The following is an 18,323-nucleotide window of genomic DNA, read 5'->3' on the forward strand; positions in this document are numbered from 1 at the left end:
CTCGCTTTTCCACACCGTAACTGTGCCGCTCGGAAACAAGACGCAGTTGAAATGCCACCCACCGCGGCCTTGTGCCCCACCTGAGGCTACGGGGGTTGCTTTCCTCCCTCCCATCTGGGCCCGTCCTTCTACTTACTGCTCCTTTTTATTGGTATCTTTCAGTGACCTCTCCTTGCTGCATCATCAGCATGCAGCAAGTATGCTAAAAAAAAAACCTACTTGTGTCTGCAAGACCTAGAAATTCACTGTAAACCACAGAAGTTTTACTTTTGTGGTCTGAATACATGATCCATGTATAAAGGCTGTAATCCATAAATAAAGATTTAAAAAAAGACCTCAAAACCCACAAACCACTCAGCCTCTCCACCCCATATTAATTTTGTAAAGCTTCCCCCAGCCTTGTTTCTTTTTTTTTTTTTTTCTTCTACAACTCAATAACCAAATTCACAAAACCCAAAGTAATACCAAACCAGAAATGGGCCAATTGAGCACAATTCTCTACACTAGCTTTATATTTGTATAGCATTTATGCTAGACGTAGTATTCTCCACTATTCTGATATTTAAATCTACAACTACAGTTGTATATGATATGTACAGACGTGAAATAGATTGCTCAATTATCTAAGCCTTGCAACTAAAAAATACAGCATATGAAAGTGAAGGACAAAGAGGTAAAAATTCATCTGATTATTCAGTTGCTTGCAACACCAACCTTAAAATAATTTATAAGCATAAACAGGTCAGATAAATATGGCCATGCTATGTTCCACACCTTTTCAGTGTTCCAAGTATTCCAAGCAAATATGACCATAAATAGCACAAAGTTTTTTCAAAGGTTTTTCTGTTTTAGAAGTCAAATCAACCAGCTCGGGAAAAAATAAAACACTTTGCACACTTAAATATGGCAAGTAATTGATCTTCATTCTTGGCAATGACCTTTACAACAGCCAGTTATGACACCAATGACAATCAGCGTCTTGATTTCCAACACAGCAGCGATGTACTTGTAGCCTGTGAACAGAAATTCAGAAAGGATCAAGCTACTCCTCTTCCCTGCTTCCCCTTAACAGAAAAATAATGAAAATAACGTACCACCTGGAGTTAGGGAAAAAAAATTTAAATGTTCCTGATGCACCCACCAACTGCAAAGCTTCGGATTTTACCTCATGTCATCTATAGAACTGCTGCATGACTGAGGTTGCACAGAAACTGCAGCAGCAGCCAGTATGCTTCCCAGCCTCCCGTCTCTTAGCTTTGTGCAGCCCTGTTTTAATTCACAGCAAAACCAACAGATGGCAGTTGCAGCTGTCCTCTCAAGCTATTCCTGGAGCACCTTGCTACATTTCTTTGTGTATTTCCAAATAGCAACATCAGAATTCTCCTTCTGCATTTAGAATATTTGAACTCTTCAGTCTCTTGAGCTTCTCTATAGCAGAAGATACTGACATCTCTCCGTGAACTTTGTTGTCTCTTGTTCGCACGTTGACAGCATTATTTGCTTTCTCCTTTTCTCCGACCACTGCCAAGACACACATCAAAAACAACATTAAACTGACTACCTACATTATAAAATGAGAGTCTAGACAAACTCCATGCCCAGCATTAAAACTTAAATGATATTAAGAAATGTAAGATGCTGCAATTACCTAAGATAAAGTTATACTGGGCCAGCTGTGCGTTTCTGATTTTCTTGTTTAACGTGCAGCTTTGGTCTAGATCCACATCTGACATAAATCCAGCTTCAAAAAATTCATTGCAAACCTTAAAGAAGAAAAAAAAAAAGCCCTCAAACACTTACTATGATGGTATATATTCTACAACATGGCTTTGTAATCCCTATCTCTCCCAAAAAATTCATGTGTCCGCATAGCTTTTTCTCTTGTGAACTGCTGTAAGGAAGTCATTTGAAGAAAACTGCATGCATTCTTAAGGTCTTAGCAGAGCTCCAGTTGGAAGACAGCACAAGGTAACATATCATATTATTTGCTAATTTCCTCAGGCAGCTACACTGCTGAATGTCAGAAGTGTTTCCTCAGTTTGAGAAGAGAGAAAGAGAAGGAACAAAACTACTTATGTTTGCATTAAAAGCAGGGAAGAGGAATAACAACAATGGTCAAATGTAATGCAGTCAAGAGCACACATGCTGGGAAATGGAAGGAACTGTCTCTACCTCAGAATTAAACAGACAATTCTGCAATGAATCATTAATTAGTATGTAATATTTTTTCATGCAGAATTTTTTTCCCTTTAATAGCTACTGAAGTATGTACATAGTAGCATTCATTATTTGTCCTAAGCCAAGTACCTCAAGAGCTATTAAAATTGCTTTGCTACCATAAAAAGGAAGGCCTGGCTCTCACCTGCTGGGCATACTCTTCAGAAGTAGGTCCCACAGGCACGACCATGACCTGCCTTGGAGACAGCCAGAATGGCCTGGCATGCAAGACAAGAAAGATATGACATAAATGTGCATCTTATGTTTGCATTTATATCCATAGTCACATTCCCCAATAATAAAGTCCTTACAAAAATATTAATTTAGCTACAGATGTTCATTAATGTTATCTTCTTGTCAAGTCACCATTTGCTATTTTAAGAGCAAGCTAATTGATTCCAGTAAAATGACATATGCAGAACTTTGATCTTGTGTTCACTTTCTTGCTCACCTGACAATTCCAAGCACAATTATTTGTTGAGCATAATTTCCCCTTTTATTTATAAATTTATATTGAAAGGTGAACACTCAGACAGATAGGTGGCTGAAAGAATTAATTCTTCCTTAAAATGATTATTGAAGAAGTGTCTTCAGACCTGATTCAAGATGAAACAATCCATCTTACAAGCTTAAAAAATGAATAAATCACATATTAAGACTAATTCAGGTCAATTGCTTTATAGGTCTAACATCTTCCCAGTACAAAACCACAACTTTTAAGAAAATGAACACGAAAAAATGCAATTCTTCTGCTCTATTGCCTAACTATTACTGTAATCTCATTTCTAATAATATTGCACAACTTCAATCATAAAATTAGACTTCTTTTCTTGTAATCTTACTAATTTTACAGAAATTCTATGGACATTATTTTGCATTGTGATATATAGAGAGCAGGGAATATCTGCATGTTTTACACCATTTAACATTCCTTAGAACTGCATTTATGCCACGTACCATTTTCCTCCATAATTTTCTGCTAAAATAGCTATCATTCTCTCCACAGATCCCAAAACAGCTCTGTGAATAATCACTGGCCTTTTCTTATCATCACCATCCTTACTGAAAAAGAATAAAATAGAAGAAAAGAAAAATTCTCTTAGCTCACACACATATAATCCTACTAATACTTTTGATTCTACTTTTCCTGGAAAGTCAAAATTTAGTTATTTATACTTTGACAAAAATCTACCATTTTAATTAAAAATAAGACTGGGGTTTAAAGCAATACTGAACAACATTCCTTCCCCATCAAATTCTCAGTAATATCCAAAACCAAGCCCAGCAAGAAAAACAGCCCAGAAAATGTATGTTCAAGTAAACAGTTCTAAGATTATCCACTGAGTGAATTAAATACCTCCTTTTCTAGCTAGAAGGCAAAGTGAGATTTTTACTAAAATATCTTTGCATCAGGTTTATGTTCAAATTTGACCAACTTTATCTGATAAAAAGAACAAAGAACTTCCTACAGACATACCACCTTCTCAAAACATGTTTGAATTTGTATGCAACATCTGCAAAGGAGACACAGTGACTAGCTGAAAGTGAAAAATGGGTCAACTGAGTTTTCTTTGGCATTATATAGGATCAGTTGTGTTCAGAATTGGCAGACAAGACATTTAATCAGCAGCATTACAATTAAAGTGAGTTATATCATTGTGCTGACTCAGGGATGTTCCTCCACTAACCAGGCTAACCATTCCAATGAGCAACAGAAGATTAATACATCTGAGTTCAATGGGAATTACATATAATGAAAGTGACTTCTTGAAAGAAATAATAAATCATTTAACAGGGGAATGTATTTAGCTTAACAACTCACCCAACATAAGTAAGATTAAACCTAATGGGTAGCTGGAAGTCCAGTTGGATAGTAGCACATTGATGATACCTGCCGATAGCATCTTTGATTTTAATATCAATCTGTGAAGCAAAATAATAGTTACTGAATACAGTTTCTCTGCATTGTACAGTCTCTCTGCATTTGTGTCCAGTTCTGGGCCCCTCAGTTTAGGAAGGACATCGAGACACTTGAACGTGTCCAGAGAAGGACAACGAGGCTGGGGAGAGGCCTTGAGCACAAGCCCTATGAGGAGAGGCTGAGGGAGCTGGGATTGTTTAGCCTGGAGAAAAGGAGGCTCAGGGGAGACCTTATTGCTGTCTACAACTACCTGAAGGGTGGTTGTAGCCAGGAAGGGGTCGGTCTCTTCTTTCTAGCAACCAGCACCAGAACAAGAGGACAGAGTGTCAAGCTGCACCAGGAGAAGTTCAGGCTTGAGGTGAGGAGAAAGTTCTTCACTGATCGAGTCATCATCATTGGAATGGGCTGCCCAGGGAAGTGGTGGAGTCCCCATCCCTGGAGGTGTTCAAGAGGGGATTGGCTTGGCTGTGGCACTTGGTGCCATGGTCTAGTCATGAGGTCTGTGGTGACAGGTTGGGCTCGATCTTTGAGGTCTCTTCCAACCTTGGTGATACTGTGATACTGTGCTTGTATCCTTGTCCAACCAACGCTCTATTGAAATGCTCATTTACTAACCTTAGGACCATAAAATGCCCCATCTCCTGGATTCAAATTCCATTGCTCTCCAAAGTCATTCAAGCTGTTTTGAAGTTGCTGATCACAAAAAATGAGAACATAATTTGAGAGGTATAGCAGGGCCTTTCATTACTGTCAGTCAAAGCATTCGCCTTTGAACTGTAATAAGAGTCAACAGGCAGCTTGACTCCTACTGTTCAAGCATTTAGTCATTTACTGTAAATAATCTTGAAGTAAGAATAGTTCTGTCTACAAATGTGATTAATTGAAAAAAATAGATTAATAAAAATTAAGCCAGTTCAATGTAAGGGGCTAAGTAAGAAATGAAAAACACTAATTTGACACAGAAACTTCACATTTAACATGATCGTTTTTCAACAAGCATTTCCACTAAGGACAATATTTATCATCTGATTTGAGCAGTTTCACCAATTACACTATTCAACATGACAGAAAGTAAATACACGTTAAGGGTTGGTTTGTTTGCTGTTAAATGCAATTACCTTTTCCGCATGATCCCAGACCTCTAACTCTCCTAGATAATTTTCAGGTCTTGTAGAAAGATGAAGTTGAAAGGTAAAGCCAAAGACGGCATATACTGACTTCAAAAAGTCCAGACAGGCCTTAATTTCTTCTTCAATCTTAAATGTAATCAAAATAGATTAGTTACAATTTGCTTACATAAAAATGTAATGTGATTCACTGAATTCTTCATATCCAGAATATGAGAGCCCATTAAATAAGTAACAAAATCATCATCACATGAAAATTGCATCTTACAACCCAAAATCCAGGTAATGGATGAAAAGAAAACTGAGGTGGTGTGGCATCAAGGCATGGCAAGAAAAGTAACGTTCCTGTTAATGCAGTTTGGTTCCAGAAGCCCAGGTTTGAGTCAGGCTTGACAACAGTATAGGAATTTATTCACAGAGCTCCACTAAAATCTATTTCATTAGTGGCAAATAAAGTATTTATTCAGCATGACTAAGGAAAGCAATGCCATCAACAACTTTTCTTTGCAGGGGGAGATGGAAGATGCAAAAGATTTTATCTTTTTGGATTTAGTTTCCCAAAGGGAAAAAAATCTTATGTAATTAATAATAAACAGCTTTTCTCAAATAACATTATTTTCATACTTTGGCATAAGCATTTTTTAATTTCAATGTAGAAAAATGTAACAAAATATGGCACTGCATTCTGAGAAGGCTACTGACTTCAGCAATATAACAAAAGGTTAAGAAAAATGGAATACCAGATGATTAAGAAGGAAACACCTAAACCTCCCACAAAAATACAACATTCAAAAGAGCACTATGCTGCAAAGTAACACAATACAACACATGGGAGTTAAAATATGTTAGTAATTTTTTTCCTAGTTTCATGTTGGCTTTCACTGGGAGGGGAAGGAGTAGTTTTTTTGTTTGGTGAGTGGAAGGTTGTTGTGTTTGGTTTTGTTTGTTTTGGGGTTTTGTTTTCATTGGTTGGGTTGGGTTTTTTCACCTGTTCAATTGTGCAAAAGATGTGAGCATCATCTTGCTGGAAGCGCCTTACTCGAGTCAAGCCACTTAAAGTGCCAGAGAGTTCATTTCGGTGAAGAACTCCGAAATCTGCAAGTCTAAGAGGCATCTCCCTCCAGGATCGTGGACGATGGGCAAACATCAAGCTAGATGGAACACGAGAAGAACCTTCCTTCTGTGCCTCTAACATTTAAGACAACATGGAAACTAAACACTATCAGCACAGTCATCGCAATTTTCAGTTATTTTCTCATTCAGGCTGTCTGCATCCCAAAAGGCAGGCAAGTAAGAAAACCACAGCACTCAGAACATATTGCTAAAGACCACCCAGAAACAACACTCTGAGAGTGGCAATCCAGACTGCTTCATCCATACCTTCTGCTGGTACACCACATCTGATGACTACCTCTTTCCAACATAAATTGGATTTAGTAGTGGTACAGACCAGCATTAGCATGCACAAACCTAGCTCACTTAGTGCAGACTAACTGAAGGATGCTCCTCCCAGACTTGCATTTGGTCTGCTTTGGGATACTGTCTGGGGAGCTCTCTGGACACACTAGTTGCTTAGTAGGCTATTGTAAATGCACATGATAACATGAATTCACACTCCAATTATTTCCTCTCAGCCCCCCAGAGGATAAATATAAGGATAAAATAGAAGGTTTCCATTGAGAGTACAAACCAATGTCCTGGACAATTCATAGGTTTAAGGGCAAAAGTTTCCTTTTCCACCTCAAATGAGAACATATTTTCACTGTAGTGCTGCCAGTGTCCTGAAGCTTCCCAGAGTTTACTGTTGTAGATGTTTGGAGATACAACTTCAGTGAAATTACGCCTGTGATATTCCCCCTATGAAACAAATTCAACATTTAAAAGGTGCTAGATCTTTTAATAAGCAAAAGCCTGACTGTTTTCATCTGCATTCTTATGATGGAGAATTACTGGGAGACTAAGACTACTGCACAGGTAGGTTTTGCACAACTGGAAAAAGCACGGGTCAATTTTTCGTTCTTCTCTAATTTCCAGAAGGGTAAATCTGTATGATGACAGTGAAAATACAGTGTATGTTTACATACATGGACATTTCTCTTTCTGTGGCAGCTCAGTGCTGTGAATGGCCATCATCTAAGATCAATAACTGATACTAAGCTTGTTAGGAGTAACATTGGTATATACTTACTCGTATGAAATCCACAAGCGTGTTGTAAATAAAGGCACCTCTGGGGAGGAAAAAGCAGCTTCCAGGACTCAGATCATGAAAGAAGAAGAGTTCTTGCTCCTAGGTAAATTAGAATCAGAATGCTGTAACAACACTTCAGCTGGAACTGCAAAACTGCAAAATGTACTACTTCACACATGTTGACTCTGTTCACAAAAAATATTTATTAAAACAAGATGATTTGCAGAAGCCTACATGTTCTCAGCAGCAGTAGTTAAACTATCTGTAGCTCCTACTCACTGAAGTAACCCTGGACTTTCACTTGACTCTGTGACTATACACACTTCCTCAAAATTCTGAAGCCCTAACCAATCTTACTTTAATAACCAAAGTAATTAAGCATACATTTATCACAGCTAAAGACTGATGGTGGAAACTTGTAAGCCATTTATTCTTTACCAGAATTCTGCCTCAAAATGAGAGGCTCAGCAGTATGCCTCTGACACATCTTCGGGGAATCTTGGCCTCTTCACTACCACAGATACTAGATACATAGACACTAGGTAGGTTGGTTGATACTAGGTTTCTGAAAAGGCACAGAAGTATCCAAACAAATACTATATAAATATTTACAACTTCAGTGAGTTAATATAAGAAACCACAAACACCTCAGTAAAGATCATTTTTCCCACTTCTTCCATTTGTAACGGTTTCCTGTAAACCCCTTACTGGCTCTACAACAGGATCTGGACAGGTTAGATCAATAGGCCACAGCTAATGGAATGAAGTTCAACAAGGCCAAGCACCAGGTCCTCCACCTGGGTCACAACAACCCCATGGTAAGCTACAGACTTGGGGATGTGTGGTTGGAAAACTGCAACCTGGGGGTATTGGTTGACAGTTGACTAAATAGGAGTCAGCAGAGTGCCCATGTGGCCAATGGCATCCTGGCTTGTATTAGAAACACTGTGAACAGGAGGAACAGAGGTGATCATCCCCCTGTACTCAGTACTGGTGAGGCCACATCTCAACTACTGTATTCAGTTATGGGCCCCTCACTACAGGAAGGACATGGAAGTGCTGGAGCATGTTCAGAGAAGGGCAATGAAGCTCATGAAGGGCCTGGAGCACATGGCTTAGGAGGAGAGTCTGTGGGAGCTGGGGTTGTTCAGTCGGGAGGAGGCTGAGCAAGGACCTCACTGCCCTCTACAACTACCAGAAGGGAGTTTGGAGTGAGGAGTGGGGCAGCCTCTTCTCCTTGGACAGGACTACAGGAAAGAGTTTCAAGCTGGGCCAGGGGAGGTTCAGGCCGGATGTTAGGAAACATTTCTTCACAGAGAGGGTTCTGAAACATTGGAATGGTCTGCCCAAGGTAGTGCTGGAGTCACTGTCTGTGACCTGGCACTTAGGGACATGGTTTAGTGTTGACTCTTCAATGCTGGGTCAAGGGTTGGACTGAATGATCTTTGAGGTCTCTTCCAAACAGATGTATTTATGTCTATAATTAATTCATACAATTTTCAGTAATTTCCCTTTTCTACAAAAAACAAAGTGGCTTAGGTATGATCTGAAAATAACCTACATTAAAAGGTTTATGATACGCTTTTCTAAACCAAGGGATTACCACAGTACTGCTTCCTGGCGTTAGTTTAACATTTCTATATAAATCACAGCTTTCTAGAATTGAAGTTTTACAAAACAACTGACACCAAGAAGTTTGTAACACTGCCTCTCATTCAAAGTGCCAAAAATGGAAAAAAACAAACCAAAACACAAACCAAAGCAAGAGAATGAATTTTAAGCATAAAAGAGAAGTAGCCCACGAAACAGCTCACCTTTCCAATCTTCCTATGGTCCCTGTTTCTGGCTTCTTCCTGGAATTTCTCCCATTCCTTCATCATTTTGTTATCAGGAAAGGATATTCCATATATTCTCTGCAGGGTTTCCATGTCAGATTTTCCTTCCCAGTACGTAGAGGAATTCTGATGCACAAAACCCGTACTTTAGAGTAAGTGTATCATTTCAGGGGAAGGAGGAACAACACTAATGCATTACAATGTTGTGATTTGTTTTTTACTTACAAGAATTATTATATGGAGTTATCCAGTCTTTGTTTATAATGCAAAGATACATGCAGTACCTTCTAGTCAGCATACTAACACAGAAGATAAATTAAAGTCTCTGGCCAAGTCATACTTTTATTCTGCTTAGATACTTTGTTTTAACTCATATGAAGATGTGTTTTATCATCTCACATTTTATCTTCTAAAAAGAGCAGCACTTGTTTACATTCAAAGACCAATGCAGTAAGGAAACGTGGAAGACAAAACACACTCCCTCTCACAGTTAAATCCTAGCTGTTCTGACAATCTTAGACCCCAGAACTCGAGAGTTTCATATACTTCAGTTAAGAAGCCAGCAAAAGCAACAACGAGCAATGAGGCCACTTAATAAAGTTACTACAATCACTACCTGCAGGCAGCTTAAACTACACCATAATCAGAAGTGCCTGCAAGCACTGTTTCTGCCTTTCCTGTGAGCAATGCCATTTTTAAAAAGCAGCACCTGCATATCTGCCAAGGTCTACCTCACCTCCTGTACCTAAAAGGTATCATACAAGGTCAAAATACTATTTTCTAACCCAATTAATATCTTAGATGTTGATTTACTGAACAGAGTGCACACAGCAGTGACAGCTAATACAGACTCCAACTAGGATACTTTTACCACCAGGTGCAGCCCTAGTTGGAGACTAGTACAGTAACACCATATTCGCTTCAGCACTGCACTTCTCTGCCAGTGAAACCAGCTACAGCATGCACAGTAATCTAATCACTACAAGCTTCAGTATTTTTTCAGAGCTCCCTACTGTACTCTAAATGTGCATGTGTCATGGGTTGAATTGAATCTGCTGCTATTATTCTAACATGCTGCAGTCATGCCAGCTTAAGAATTATAGTGCTGGCTGGAGCTTGAGTATTATGGAGCTTGAAGTTCAGACTGTAACATGGAAGGCTTCCTGTTCTGATTGCTGCTTCTGAGTTCCAGGTCTTGAGTATTGGCTCCTTTCTGCAGACATGGTGGTGAGAAGGGTGCGAGTTGGGTAGCATGCAGGTTTGGGGTTTCTGTTTTACACTGTTGTTTTTTTTCCCCTTTCCTGCATTTCACTACATTTTTTTCCCCCTTGCAAGCTAAGGTAATTATGCATTGTGATTATGGCAGGTCATGTTATACTAAACTCTCATCTCTATCTCAGCCCTGAGTTTTCTGTGTGTCTTTTCCCTCACTTCTGTGCTGGGGGAGCAGGCAGGTTACACAGGGGTGCACTAACCTATTACAGCATGTTTCTGCACTAATGCTCCAATTAAAAGAAACAAAAAGATGCTGTCAACTTTCACTGATTTACTATTGTGATGGTCAAGAAGTAGGACATTTTGGAAGCAGATGTTTGTTCAGAGTCAGCAAAAAAACAATGCAATGGACATTAGCATAACCACTTCAGGAGAGACAAACACATAAATAATTGTGTCACCTATAGTTTAGTCAAGTGTTAATGCAGTTAAGTTAACCTTACCTTAAATACTTTAAGGGCCTTAATTTTCCCAGTATGTCTCACATGTGGGCCCCTGCAGAGATCAATCAGCTGACCACATCTATACACCAACAGAAAAAAAAAGTCTATTGCAAAACATTCCAACATTTTAAAACACAGTCACTTATGGCATAGAAGTTAATTCTTGACACACTAATAATTATACATGTGCAAGAATCAGCAAATTCAACACACCTTGAATATAATTGTGCCTTCGACCTGAAGCCGAATAGTCACTCAGTAAATACTCAGCATACTTGATCATGAGCATTCTAACACACTCAGCAATTCATGTAGTCCCGTATATCAACTTTGTGACAGTTGGCCAGGAAATGTCAAACTAGGTACATCAAACAGCAACAACAAAGTTTTTGCCATTTTCCAACCAACTACGCTTTTCCCTGCGAACTAAATTAAATGAACAGGTTCCTCATTCCACATTGAGCTGGGAGCTACCTTTACCCATTATTCATCAACTGAATATCATGGATAGTAGCTTATGTTAATCTCTTTATTGAAACAAGAGGGAATGAATGAAACATGGATTTGCCATTTGCTCACAAACTGAGACTCAATCCATCCCAGCAGACAAAGAAAAGACCCGATTTAAACATTAAGTAGCACTATTAATTGCAAACCTAAGCCCAAATCCCAGAAGAAGTATTCAGAAGTTAAGAGTAAAAAAACCCTTTTTCTTCTCTACCCCCAATTTAAATGAAAGATATCTAACTACAGAAGTATTTCATAATACTTTTTAACTTAATTTTCTTTACCTGTATATCGTGGTAGTTGGTGTGTTCACCTTCTCATTAAGGATACGACACTTAAACTTGTTATACTGTGTGGGGAAATATGGACATTCAGACATATCAATAAAATGGCTAATATAAATTCCATTTTAAACTAGGTAATAATGCAAATGCATGAGTACAGCACACTCTTAGCTGAAAAAAATAAAAATCAGCACAACCACATGTACATATGAAAAATTTTAACATTCTTTCAGAAGAGTTCTGAAACAAAAAAGAGGAGGCAAAAATATTTTAATTTCCCTGAGGGTGTGTTAAGCATAAAGATTATCACCTGAACACTGCAAAGCACTTTGAAAGGCAATTAAAACACAGTACAGTGAAACTGGAACAGCCACTGTATACAACAGATGACTAGAGCATAAAGTCTTTTTCGAATGGTCTCTGCAAATGCACCAGAATGAGTGTATGCCTCTTGTATACCAACTTCATTGTCGTCTCATTGGGCCTGAGATGTTATTGAGTAGTAAGAAATTGGGGTTTTTACTGCCCGAAAACATCCTGAACAGGGGAGTGGGATGTGGAGAGCAGGAAAAGGAGGCTATTCTTTTTCTTTGCTTTTCAAGACAGGTACTATTCTGATGAGTCAGTCACATGCAGTGCTTTATATGTATAAAGTCACCTTTTAAAGATTGTTGCACCAGAATCACGGCTATTTCAAAGCTTTACCTTAAACATGTCTAACAGGATCTCCTTTTTGACTTCCAGCCTTTCAAAAGCCTGCTTCTCTTTTATGATATTTTTACAGCGGTCCTCTAGTAGTGGAAATTCAGTACTAGATACACCTCTAAACAAAAACACACAAGCAAGAGAAATAGAAATTAATGATTTTTATACTGCCATTTTTTAAGGGCCCACTTTCTAGTGGTCTAATTTGAAAAACACGAGATGCGTTGTTGTGATCTATCACAGTATTTTCTGAAGTCTCTTACAACTGGCTGTACCTTCAGACACTAATCTCAGAAACACAAATGGTATCACCCTGAACAAACCCACTGCAATTACTCCTAGAACAGTCTTCATCATGTTTAAATGTCTGGAAGCTCAAAGTATATACAACTTAAGAAATAAGGGTTAAAAACCAAAAACAAACCCAAAAAAAAAAGCTCATCCCCAGCTGCTACTTTATCAGCTGACGCAGATTCAGCATTCTCCCTGAGTACAGAAAGATAAACAAGGAAGAAACAGAATTGTGAAGACATGCACGAACACCAGAAAAGTAGTAAACACCTATAAAAGTTACATGCACACGTGCCATTACTACAAGTGACTGTGGCACTTAAAAATCTAAATCTCATGACTCAAGGAAACTGTCTTCTGTATCTCCCAGGAACTTCAGGAAGTTCTACCCAACACTCTACCTGTTTTTCCACAGAGCATTCAACAACTACAAATCCTGTGGAGCAGGTGTCTGAACACATCTCTTCAATTTAAATATACACACACATATTCAATATATTAGGAGACTAACCCATCAGTTTTAAGCCCTACTAGATATAGGACTTTCTTTTTAACATGCAGAAACAGAATTGAACAGAAATAATTCTAGTACTGAACTTCAGTACAGAGTATTAAGGTTCTTAAGACACTGAAATTTTACCTGTCTTCCATATACATGTCATAATAAAATCCGTTCTCAATTGGTGGTCCATAGCATAAGCAGCCCCCAAAATAACCTTCCATTGCCTCTCCAAGAATATGAGCACTAGAATGCCAATAAACCTGCAAATAAAGTCAGGAGAGCAAGTCATGGGGTCATTGGAATTGTGTAACTAAAAAGAAAGCAAAGAGAGGAATATCTGCAAATGGGAAATACAGTTGAATTAGTATTGTTTAAATTTAATGAGAAACAGAATGTTCTGCTCTCATGCTGAAGCAGGCTGAATGAATGGCAAAAGTAGCAATGAAGCCCCAACACTTCCCAGTCTGAAAGCTGACTTAACATCTGCACCATTCTGTTGCCTTATTACTTACTATACCTTTATAATTTATTAATTAGTTTCTGGTCAGCTAGAAGTCTCTGCAATAGTGACTTCACCTAAAGCAATGCAGCAAATTAGGTGATGATGGTCCACACACAGTACATGTATTAACAGGACTGTAAATCACGTTATCTGAAATGTTAGAGGAATCAACAACCCAGTAAACAAATACCAGTCTTATGTTCCAATCTATTAATTCAGACCACATCATAGCCACTGCTACAAGATAAAGCCTTTACAGACTCCTGAAATGCCTCAAGCTTACTCACATGAATATTTCACACATGTAGTCTAATTCTAGAGCATAAAGATAAGCACAGGCTTAAGATTGAAGGCCATACAAAAAAAACCACAAAAAACAACCAACCCTGTGTGTGTCACTAAGAATATCCACTAAGAATAGCTTAATTAACTAAGATATACCTACTTAAGCTTCTAATAAAAAGTGACAGATTTTGTTATGACTAAAATCTGATTTTGGACAACTTTTAGAAAACTGCAAGGCAGTCTCACTGCTGCTTTCAGTGTCTGATCTTGAAATGCAGACTCAAACCACAAAACACATCTTACATCAAACAATTTCAAGACATTCTGTATGATCTCATTTGTTTATGTAAAAGAGATGGGAAGAAAATAAGACTAAGGTTTTATTCACTACAGATTACACATATTTGGTATCTAATCTTTATCAAATCACAACAAATATTTTACTTGAATAGTTTGGGCAATTTTTTTTTTTTAATTCAAGCTTTTAAAACATCCCCCCTGCAACCAATTTTGTGCTCTTAGTTCCTTTAATCAAGCGGAAATCAATGAGTCTTTACTCACAGCTTTTGCTTCTTCATTATCAAACATAAGCAGCTCCAGAGTACAGTCTCCCTCTAGTGGACGATCCAGGTCCCACAATTCACCATTTACTTTGGCTATGACTGCATTTGAAGCCAATACTTGACTAAAAAAGACAAATTATCATAGGAGACCAAAATATCTAGGTTCAGATTTGCAGAAGTACTTAGTTTTCTTAACCCTGTGAGACCCCACCCACATCTCGTAGCACCTAAAGACCTTTAGTTTTGGGGTTTTTTTCCCCTCTGTGGTCTTTAAGACTTTTCTGACAGCCAGCTGAACATGAGCCAGCAGTGTGCCCAGGAGGCCAAAAAGGCAAATGGCATCCTGGCCTGCATCAAAAATAGTGTGGCTAGCAGGAGCAGGGCAGTCGTTGTGCCCCTGTACTCTGCACTGGTTAGGCCACACCTCAAATACTGTGTCCAGTTCTGGGCCCCTCAATTTAAGAAGGACATTGAGACACTTGAATGTGTCCAGAGAAGGGCAAGGAGGCTGGTGGGAGGTCTTGAGCACAAGCCCTATGAGGAGAGGCTGAGACAGCTGGGATTGTTTAGCCTGAAGAAGAGGAGGCTCAGGGGAGACCTTATTGCTGTCTACAACTACCTGAAGGGTGGTTGTAGACAGAAGGGGGTTTATCTCTTCTCCCAGGCAACCAGCACCAGAATGAGAGGACTCAGTCTCAAGCTGCACCAGGGGAAGTTTAGACTTGAGGTGAGTTCTTCACAGAGAGAGTTGTTAGGCATTGGAACGGGCTGCCCAGGGAGGTGGTGGAGTCACCATCCCTGGAGGTGTTCAAGAGGGGATTGGACATGGCACTTGGTGCCATGGTCTAGTAGTCATGAGGTCTTGGGTGACAGGTTGGACTTGATGATCTTTGAGGTCTTTTCCAACCTTGTTGATTCTATGATTCAATGCTTTCAAAATAGACCAGTTTAACAGAGTCCCCATCCACAGCCCCAATGCACTGTGACGTGCATTTTCTGCAACCAGGTAAGAAACAAATGACAATTACAGAACTATCTTGGGAAAAGTGCAACACCTTGAATCTATGGGTTACCTAATTCCTGCAGCTAATTGATATGGTGTGGTTTTCCAAGATTCCCCTTCAATCATCTTTCCATCTGTCAGAGTAATTGTGATAGGTTTGCTCTGGTTGGCTGCTCTGTAAGCTAACAAAGCATCATGTTCCTTCTTCAGCACTTCGTAAAGTTTCAGTCTGTCTTCTATGAAGCCTGGCTCACACAATACCTGCAACAAATAAATTATATCATATTTGTGAGAGAGATACAATGAAAGAATTCAGTGCTTATGTATCCTTAGAGATTCCAACTAAGACCAGACGTTAACTGTGCCAGATTTTATACCAACATGCAGTTAAGCACCTGTAAATAATTATACACGATAGTTTCATCCAACTTGCTATTCTATAGTGCATTTTCATTGCACCTTCATCAGTATGGGCCTAAACTACTTTTGTGAGTTTTGCCTCAGAGGGCAGCCTATGCTCCTGCCCCAGAATTTAGCTGGCAGAGAAGCCTGGATCACCCTCATGGCCAAGAAGGTCACTGATCTCCTGGGGTGGATTCAGAAGAGCGTGGCCAGCAGGTTGAAGGAGGCTCTCCTCCCCTTACACTTGGCCCTGGCTGCATCTGATGTATTGTGCCCAGTTCAAGAGGAACAGGTATCTACTGGAGAGAGTCCAACAGAGGGTCATAATGATGATTTGGGGACTGGAGAAGCTGTTTGGTGAGGAGAGACTGTGTGGCCTGGGGCTACTCCAACAAGCCCTCACTTCTGCCAGCCCATTCAAATAGCATAGTTCACCAGAAGTTCCCTTCCATTTCAGTGAACTACTAAGATCTATTAAACTACATTTCACATTGCCAACATCCTCTTTCAGTCACCACACACGCTGCTTAACCATTCATAAACCATCGTTCTTTTTAGGAGCAACAGTGTCCCCACCCTTATTTCCCAACAGGCCACATCCTTTTGATACATAAAAAGCAGAGAACTGAGAATGTAACCTTACTGATTGCATGCAAGAAGCTCTTGATTTTTTTCTTTTCTATATGCAGGCTACAGCAAGCCTTTTCCCCAAAATGTGGGACTTCGAAACACAGCAAAGCATTTCAGATCCAGTACCTTTTGTGAATCTAGACAAGTAATACTTTCTTCTACTATCATATGATATAAAATAACCACTTACAGCATTCCAAGGTTGGTTCACAGTTGTGTTTTCTTTTTTCTTTCCCTCTTTAGTTTGACTCACTTCAACAGCAGGACGAGCACTGGAGGCTTTCTGAAAGGCGTGATAGCATGGAAGTGTAACTCTCTGCCTTTCAGATGTTTCTCAACAATCATTGAAACAAATAAAATCAAATCCATGCAATATTGGGCTAAAAGGGTAATTACAATCGAAGCACCTCCTTAGTACAGAGGAAAGGCTTCTCATGACACATCTAAATTGCATCCTTTAGATGTTGAGCAGACACAACAGAGTTGCTCACCAAACCAAATCTCAATTTCCCTACACTACTACAACCATTACCGCCAAAATCTATCCCACAGAGGTCACGGTGATCTGAAACAACCTAATGAGTAACAACGGCAACTGTTGGTAGTCTGATAAATTTACTCCACCTCTGGGAAGGGGCAGGGACTGTGGGGAGAAGCGCGGATAGAGACCGACAGAGGGTTTCATTCTCGAGACCTCCGCCGACCCGCGATGGCTGGGGGCGCCCAGCCCCTTCCCTCCCCGCAGGGGCCTGGCTCGGCCCACCCCGGAGCGCTGCGGGCACTCGCCTCGCCAGGCCGGGGCGCGGCGGTCCGCTGCACCGAATTGGGCTGTGGGGATGACCCCTCCTCCCCTGCCGCTACCTCGCCGCCAGCGGTGGTCTCCGCCGGCGCTGCCCTGCCCAGTTCGGCTGCCAAGCTGCGGCGCAGATGCAATAGGCGGTAGCGCAACTTTTCGTTCTCGGCTCTCAGCCGCTGCAGTTCAGGACTGCAGTTTCCAGGGCTGCAAGACGCCTCCTGCTCTTTCAGCCGGCCGACCTCCGCCGTCAGCTGGCGCAACTCCTGCTCCTGCCGCGACAGGCGCAACGCCACCACCTCTGCTGCCGCCGCCGCCATCTTTCCCGCTCCGCTCCCTCCCCCGTACCGCCCCGGGGAGGCCGCATCAGGTCCGGTCCAGCCCCCTTCGGCGGCGGCGCTTGGGTCACTCATGCAGCAGTGACTCCGCCCAGCACGGAGGGACGCCAGGGGCCTTGCAGGAGGGTTCCCCTTGTCATTGTTCGCTCTTGTCGTAGGGCGAGTCCTCGCTGCAATGGTGGTAATAAATAAATCCATCCAGCTTCCTCGGAGGCCAGCGAGCAATTGGGAAGCGTCGATACCCGCGACTCATGCCTGAGTCCTCTTCAATTTACCTAAAAACGTGCTTTGAAAAGCTTTCTTTTTTGTTTCAGAAGATGCAATATTGACATCGTGGCGTTGAGCCAAACAATTGTGCACGTCAGGGAGCGGAAGGGGCCGGCTGCACCCTGAGGCCAGGTCCCCCCTGCCCTGGCCAGGCACACTTTCACATGTTGTCCTTTACCCACTAGTCAAATGTTGCAAGGAGCGTGTACTTATTAGAACTCCGTCAATTATCAAATCAGAATTCT

General features: G+C 40.5%; 1 protein-coding gene across 1 annotated transcript; it reads right to left on the reverse strand.

Moving 5' to 3' along the window:
- Window positions 1–1,348: 1,348 nt before the first annotated feature.
- TARS3 (threonyl-tRNA synthetase 3) lies at window positions 1,349–17,796 on the reverse strand. Its single transcript, XM_054168959.1, has 19 exons — window positions 17,542–17,796; window positions 16,871–16,963; window positions 15,719–15,909; window positions 14,644–14,767; window positions 13,434–13,555; window positions 12,503–12,620; window positions 11,798–11,862; window positions 11,007–11,085; window positions 9,268–9,414; window positions 7,454–7,552; window positions 6,956–7,122; window positions 6,254–6,416; window positions 5,257–5,394; window positions 4,754–4,831; window positions 4,040–4,140; window positions 3,175–3,279; window positions 2,363–2,435; window positions 1,649–1,763; window positions 1,349–1,521 (listed from the first exon to the last, which is right to left on the reverse strand). Exons 1-19 carry the CDS (start codon window positions 17,791–17,793, stop codon window positions 1,373–1,375), a joined length of 2,379 nt encoding a protein of 792 aa, XP_054024934.1. The 5' UTR covers window positions 17,794–17,796; the 3' UTR covers window positions 1,349–1,372.
- Between the last annotated feature and the right edge of the window lie 527 nt (window positions 17,797–18,323).

This window comes from Dryobates pubescens, chromosome 17 (genome assembly GCF_014839835.1).
Source record: "Dryobates pubescens isolate bDryPub1 chromosome 17, bDryPub1.pri, whole genome shotgun sequence".
Taxonomy (NCBI): domain Eukaryota; kingdom Metazoa; phylum Chordata; class Aves; order Piciformes; family Picidae; genus Dryobates; species Dryobates pubescens.